The sequence below is a fragment of the Myotis davidii genome, unplaced genomic scaffold, assembly GCF_000327345.1.
Source record: "Myotis davidii unplaced genomic scaffold, ASM32734v1 scaffold1673, whole genome shotgun sequence".
Taxonomy (NCBI): domain Eukaryota; kingdom Metazoa; phylum Chordata; class Mammalia; order Chiroptera; family Vespertilionidae; genus Myotis; species Myotis davidii.
In genome coordinates, this window is record NW_006284850.1 from 915285 (window position 1) to 922805 (window position 7521).

Genomic DNA, 7521 nt, shown 5'->3' on the forward strand with positions numbered 1-7521 from the left:
AGAAGTAAATTTTAAATAATCAAGATTACTGTGTCCAGCAGATTTTATCAATGAGTTCTTTCATCGTAATTCTGTCCCATTCTTCGGCATGTGGGGCATCCCATGGTGCATCCGCTGGAATCTACAGAGAAAGGGGGGCTCATGCAGGTGTGATGATTACTGCCCACTGCTCTGCCAAGATGCCCTAAGAAAAACCTCTGAAAACTGGTAAGTTTGGGATGGATACCCCTTTGGACTCTATGCCCTAATGCGGTTTCAATAATAATAACCACAACAATAACCACAATAATAGCTGCATATACATGCATGTATAAATATGTAATAAATTAATATGTAATACATATATAAAATTAATAAATTATGATGATAACTATTATTTAAAGTTAACACCCATTTTTAAGTCCCCAATTTAAGTTTGACAGAGTAATGTTACAAAGCCTGAGACTAAGGCAAAAATCTTTAGAGAAACAAATATTTCTCTCCTTTACTACTAAAGTGGCATCACATATGGGTAAGACAACTATAAGCAGGATACCTGGTGAACAGAAATCACTAGGTTCTCAGTGACAGAGTGCAAAGCACACAGGCATTAGCATTAGATGGATGTGGGTTTGAATCCTGGTTCCCTTGCTGTGTGGTCTTGGGGAAATTACATAACCCCTTGGAACTAATTTCCCTCCTTTATAAAGTGGAAATACTACCAACTTTGCAGAGCTGTTGGGTGTATTGGAAATGATCCAGAGCAATGTTCCCTGTACTGTGGAAGGATATTAAAGAAATGCTATCGTTATTTTAGAAACAGGTCATGTGCTGGCTGAACACACAGCTTACCTCCTTTCCCATGTTATCCATTGTCCGCCACAGATTGTTGTAATCCAGATATGCAATGGGGTTCCAGACTGGAGGGAAGGCACCGCGGAATGGGTAAGTATTCCCCTAAAACATAAAAACAAAAGGATAACGCGTTAAGTGAGGCCAGCATTTTAAAAACTCAAAACCAACCAACCTAAGAGCCATTTTCAAAGTAACAGGATCCTCAAAAATAACAGGTCTAGGTAGTTTTTAAGGCTTTATTTCTTAATTCTTTTTTTCTTTAAAAACAAACATCTTGTAAATCTGCATAAGGTCGCAATATCTACTAGTAAAATTTTGCATGAGATATTGATTTTTTAATCAAATAAAAACATTAGATATTTGTAGAAGGCCTACTGTGTGCACTTTACCACATTAATAGCTGTGTTGGATTTTTTAAAAAGGAATAAAGCAAAACTCTTGACCATCAAGGCAGGGACACAAAACATATCAGCATTTGCATTCATGTATGCACACTTGCAAGTGTGTGCACACACACTCCAACTGAGTAAAAATATATGCAGCCAGTAAGTGGACAAAGAAATAAGTTTCTCCTCCACAGTAACAAATTCAAATAACCTTGGCAGATTACATGATCTGATTTCTTATCTGAAAATACTATGTTGTTATGCTGTAATACTTTTGAAGACTCCAAATTCTTTATCATCATTGCTAACATTTATTAAGATCTTTCTCCATGCCTGGCACTGGCCTAAGCTCTTCCTATGCATTATATTATGTAATGTTTACCCAAACCCTGAAGAGGCAAGCACTATTAATATTCCAATTTTATAAATGAGAAAATTAAATCCTGAGGATATTAGCTAGAAAATAGGAGAAAGGAAATTCCCTGTTCCCAAAGCATTTGCTCATAAACATTAAGTTTTCCAGCTTCCCATGAGGTTGATGAAATGTTGAGATAGGCTTGTTCTAGAGACATCTTAAACTTCCCAAGAGAGAACTTTGAAATGTGAAACTTATAAACTTTCCATTCATATTTTTTATAATTCTAAAGAGTCAAAATGGAGACTAAAAAGCTCTGGGGTAAAAGACGATGCTGAGGAAACAAGGTCATCTTTGGAAAATGCCCAACTATATTCTGAGAGAAATGGGCAGAGACATTTTACCCAGAACACAAAAATAGCCATGAAAAGGGGAGAGAATGAGATTAACTAAGCTCACAGGCAGTCTTCACAACAGCTGGTTCTTGTTATAATTCTTCCCTAATTAAAATTGGGAAATTTAATTTTCCTCTATAAGATGAATTTATATTCAAGTTAATAGTCTCATAAAAACTGATCTTTGCTTTGTAAAATTATTTAAAAAATTAAATATGCTCAATTGTCTGAGGACATTAAGAAGAGTATTACAAATATAATTCAACAAAACATGTCCCACATTCCTAATGAAGTTCTTCTCAGGGCAATGCCAACCACAGTATGATTTCATGCAAGGTCCTAAAGACCCCATGAGCTTGACCTTGTTGAACAGAAGTGGCAGAAATGAAGAGTTCAGTGAGAGAGAGGAGTCTAGCCTGGCAATCTTTTTAGGAATGGCTGCCATAGAATATTCTAAGAAGATCATAAAGACCCACCATTACATGAATTTTTAGCCTGCTGACAGAGGCACCAAGTTGATAAAGGGATTTTGTTAATTTCACTCAGCATTTTCTAGCTTCTCTGCTCTTAGTCCACAGAATAGCAAAATCTGCTAAAGAAATGCATATATGTAGAAACAGTCACCTCCATGTCACCTCTGACAAGCTTATTTTCTCCATGGCCTGCTTCTACACTAGATAACTCGAGACTACTTTGCGCATGTTTGAATCTCCGAAGTAGTGCAGTGGAGAGGGCCCAGAGATGTCTGTTAGCTGAGAACTGCCTGCTAATCCGATTTACTCAGCCTCTTAAATGTAACGTATAGTTTTCTCACAAAGATATCAGCAGTTGCTCAATCCTAAATCACTTATCAGCAGAAATGCCTTTACAACCTAAAAGAGTGAGGCAGGAACTTCAGGAATACTTCCATATGTCTGCTGCTCTTTAAACATAAAAGGAAAAAGTCGAACAAAGGTCAAGTTCATTTTGTGCCTGTACTGTACTCTGAAACACTCAGACCCTTCCAAAGTCGCCTTTAATCTTTAAAGGATAATATCTTTGATGCCGCAGAAATTGTTGATGTCCAGTAGAACACAGTGTCCTAGAAATTGTGCCCAAAACACTTCAGTCCCTTTGAGAAACCACAACCTCAATCTACCAACGTTCATAATAACAGGAGACTATTGCCAGATGACAGGAGTTTATGGCTCCCACGTTATTTTTTATTGTTGTTCATATAAGATAAGCCAAGTTTATAATAAGTAAGTAACATTTACTGATTGGCATGTTAGAGTTTCATCTCTTTATTTTTATATTTTAGTTAAACAAAAGGAAGTGAGTGTTATTAAAGAGTATCATAGGCCACTGAGGAAAGCTGCCAACTATTTTTCTTTAATCATTTTGAAAATAAACAGATATATTCTGGATTGGTTTAGGAACATGTCTGTCCAACCCATTTGAATTACTTGGCTCCCTTCTAGTCCCACTGTTTTGTGACAACACTATAAGGGAAATCTTTTAGTGGTTTCTTTTCTATAGTTCACAGTAATGCTTTAAATAAAGAAATAATCTAAAAAGAGATGCATTAAATAGGATGACAGTACTGTGTTGTATTAATAATTAATGCAGGTAGCCAAAGTCTCTCAAAACATACATAGTTCTCCTCTACCTTGGAAAAGCCATCATAATAGATAAGGAAGAAATCTATCCCATCGGAATGTGCTGGTTCTCCCAAGTCTTCACCTGATTCCCATTCTTGGCAATACCCTGACTCCCATCTACTGACTCCCCCAGAGCCCAATCCCCAGCTTTTTCCTTTTCCTCTGCCCAGCTGTTTCCCCAGGAACTCACCCACCATCTGGGTTTGTTATTATATTTGCACAACTGTTATGCTTTGCATTTTTCATGCCTCTGCTCCCTCTATGTTTATGAGTGCTGCCAAATTGTTATCTACAACCTATATACACTTCAAGGGCTGGGAGCATGTTCCTGATGTTTGTTCATGCCCTGGTATTCCATCTTATTCTCAGCCCCTCAGCTAACACAGTGGGCACTTGAGTTCTACAGTCCTATCTTTGGGAAAAGATAACTATTAAGCTCAGGTATAAATTATGATACATCGTCAGAACAAAAGGTTTCAAGTAAATGGTTATGCCATCTTTCCCAAGGGATCCCAGTTATATAGAGAAATTACAAACAAAGGAATTACAATATAAATAATATGAGTTCTTCTAGAGGCTGTTGGGTTGGTAAAGATAACTGACAGAGCATTTTAACAGCTTTAAGTTATCATTCACATGCTCTATAGATCATCCATTTAAACTGCACAATGCAATGGTTTGGGGTATATTCAGAGTTGTGTAACCATCACATCTAATTTTACATTTTGTCATAGGAAGAAATCCTTACTCATTAATAATCACTCTCGCCAAAACCGGTTTGGCTCAGTGGATAGAGCGTCGGCCTGCGGACTGAAAGGTCCCAGGTTCGATTCTGGTCAAGGGCATGTACCTGGGTTGCGGGCATATCCCCAGTGGGAGATGTGCAGGAGGCAGCTGATCGATGTTTCTCTCTCATCAATGTTTCTAACTCTCTATCTCTCTCCCTTCCTCTCTGTAAAAAATCAATAAAATATAAACAAAAAATAATCACTCTCCATTCTCCCCCACCACATTTGAAGAACTACCAAACTATTTTCCAAGGCAGCTGCACCACTTTACATTACCACCAGCAGTATGTGAGGGTTCTAATTTCTCCTAATCCTTATAACACTAGTTACGGTCTATCTTTTTTAAATTATACCCATCCTGGTGGGAGCAAAGCAGTATCTTATCATTTTGACTCGCATTTCCCTATGACTAACGATGGCCAAAGTTAAATCAGGCTCGATGAGTGGAACGTCAGGCTGTTGAGCCCATCCTTGTTGCCATGACACTTTGTGTGTGGACCCACTGAGAAAGTGAGAGTGGAAAGCGATGGTGTGATGGCTTTATACTGTGTCAACTTATTCAGGCTGAACTGGATTTCCCAGAATTTTATTTCCTATATGTTTCTGGTTAGGGTAGGTCACAAGATAGATTACGGGAGATTTAGAGAGCAAAAGTGAAGCAGCATTCATTTTATAGTTCCATTGTTCCTTGTCGCACAAGGTACTTATGGCACCTCGCCATTTCATACACTGTATTAAACTGACTTTCCTGACTAGTCTCAATGTACCTGAGAAGGACTATGCCTCACACATGTTTATCTCCTACAGTGTCTTTTAAATAGCAAGGTTCCAATAAATGCCCCTTAAATGAAGAAATAAAATGGAGTATGGAATTCTTGCTTTTATAAGCCATCTCATATCACATTCAGCTCTCCCGTTTATGGGTACTACCAAATCGTTACCTACAACCTTTTATATACTTCAAGGGCTGGGAGCACATTCCCAGATGTTTGTATGTTCCTGGATGTTATTCTCAGTCCCTCTTCTCAAGACTTGCACAGCTAACAAAGTGGGCACTTGAGCTGTGCAGTCCAGTTTTTTTCTACACAAATGACTTTCTCTTTTCCCAATTCACACATACCTTCTAATGAATGCCAATTTAACACTACTTTTTATATCAGTTCCACACACATACTTTTTCTACAACAGCCATAATCAATATTACCTTAAAATTTAGTAGAATTCACTATGTGCAAGATGCTGAAGGGAAAATAAAAAGATGGAAGACTCGGTTCCCTAGGGAACCTAAACTCTGAAAACATTTCCTATGTTAGCATTTCTCACTCTGATCTTTATAGAGATTATATGAAAACGGGTTCCATGGTCATACATTTGGGAATCCTGGCTTATAGTTAAATAGCTTAAACAAATTCTTTAACTGCTAATCCTCATAGGACTCCTAATTTGCTAATGAACATCTTGGCCCTCAAAGACAGAATATGGAGTACTTCCAAAATTTATGTGACCAACAAAACCCTTCTTTGGCAAAGAGCTTTTGGGATTAATGTTGCTAAGAAAATATTCCCTTAAGCATTCTTTCTTCCTATTCTGGCTGGCGCTGGCTGTAGCCTGGGAGAACATGGGAACACATGGGCTAGAAAGAGGAGCTGCTATAACCAGAAGACTTATTTTCCAAATGCTATACATGGAAATATATTCTCATGTGTATCTCTCCTGGACAAGAGTGTACATCATCCCACAACAAGGAGTTGAATAAGAGACATAAAATGAAATAACTTGTATATTTGCCTAAAACTGAGAGTGCGCTGTGCTGAGTCTCTGGCCTGGACTTCTGCCCCTTGGCACTAGAGCTGGGCAGTACAGAGAGTAAGTGCGTCAGAACAGGTCAAGAGGGTGAAGGGGTGTTAACTGAGTGCCTTCGTCTTGTGCATCCTGGTGACTGGGCAGATGCAGCCCTGACCCTCTACTGGATGGAGTTATCTCAGATATGGCTCCTGTGATCATGATGGTGAAGATAAGATGAGGATTTGCAGTGGGAGGGAGGGTGGACCAGGAGCCATCAGAGTCTTAGCACAGTCTTTCCAACATTTATACATCAGAAAAATATTTATTTTTAAATCTATAGATTGGGAAAAGTCACAGATACTCATGACTTCTTTGGTGGGTGTCTAAATAATTATGTAGATTAGCAACTTCACCCAAGTCTGGGCTATTTTTATAAACCACTGCTGGTCAGCAAGTGTGAGCCAATAGTGAGTTTTTTTCCCCATCGTCTCTGAAGCCTGATGCTTTTACAGAGACATTTATCTGCTGAATATGGCAGTGGAAACTAGGCCATGGGGTACTTTGGCAAACACACAAAATTAAATCTCAGCCTGATGTTTACTGGGTATAATTTGAACCTGACAAATTACATGAGAGCTATGGGAATGAAATGAAATAGTGGTTCAGTAATTGTTGTGTTTGTTTGAAAAATCTAACAGGCAAAGTCTTTTAAATAGAAAGGACTCAGTTCCACAGCTTTCAGGATCAAAGTGTTCATTACATTTAAGTATAATTTACAGTAACAATTTCTGTGATCCCATCTAGAATTGTTTTTTTCTGGTTGCATTAAGCTCAAATACAAAGCAAAAAACAAAATGATTGCACCAGTCTGCATTCCCACCAGCAGCGCACAAAGGTTCCTTTTTCTCTGCATTCTCGCCAGCACTTGTCCTTTGTTGATTTGTTTATGATAGCCATTCTGGCAGGTATGAGATGGTACCTCATTGCTGTTTTGATTTGCATCTCTCTGATGATTAGTGACTTTGAGTATGTTTTCATATGTCCCCTAGCCTTCCTTATGTCCTCTTTCTAAAAGTATCTATTTAGGTCTGTTGCTCATTTTTTGAGTGGATTGTTTATCTTCCTTTTGTTAAGTTGTATGAATTCCCTGTAAATGTTGGAGATTAAACCCTTATCGGAGATAACATTGGCAAATATGTTCTCCCATGCAGTGGGATTTCTTGTTGTTTTGTTGATGGTTCCTTTTGCTATGCAGAAGCTTTTTATTTTGATGTAGTCCCATTTGTTTATTTCCTCCTTAGTTTCCATTGTCCTAGGAGCTGATTTGTATCTTTTTCT

General features: G+C 38.1%; 1 protein-coding gene across 1 annotated transcript in view; it reads right to left on the minus strand.

Annotated features, from left to right (window-relative positions):
- The window catches only part of LOC102766211 (amine oxidase [flavin-containing] A), a 52324-nt gene that overhangs the window by 19061 nt on the left and 25742 nt on the right, over positions 1-7521 (minus strand). Inside the window, exons 4-5 of the mRNA XM_006755188.2 lie at positions 832-936; positions 30-121 (exon numbers count right to left, since the gene is read on the minus strand). Coding sequence (XP_006755251.1) covers positions 30-121; positions 832-936 — 197 coding nt within the window. The remainder of the gene's footprint in view (positions 1-29; positions 122-831; positions 937-7521) is intronic.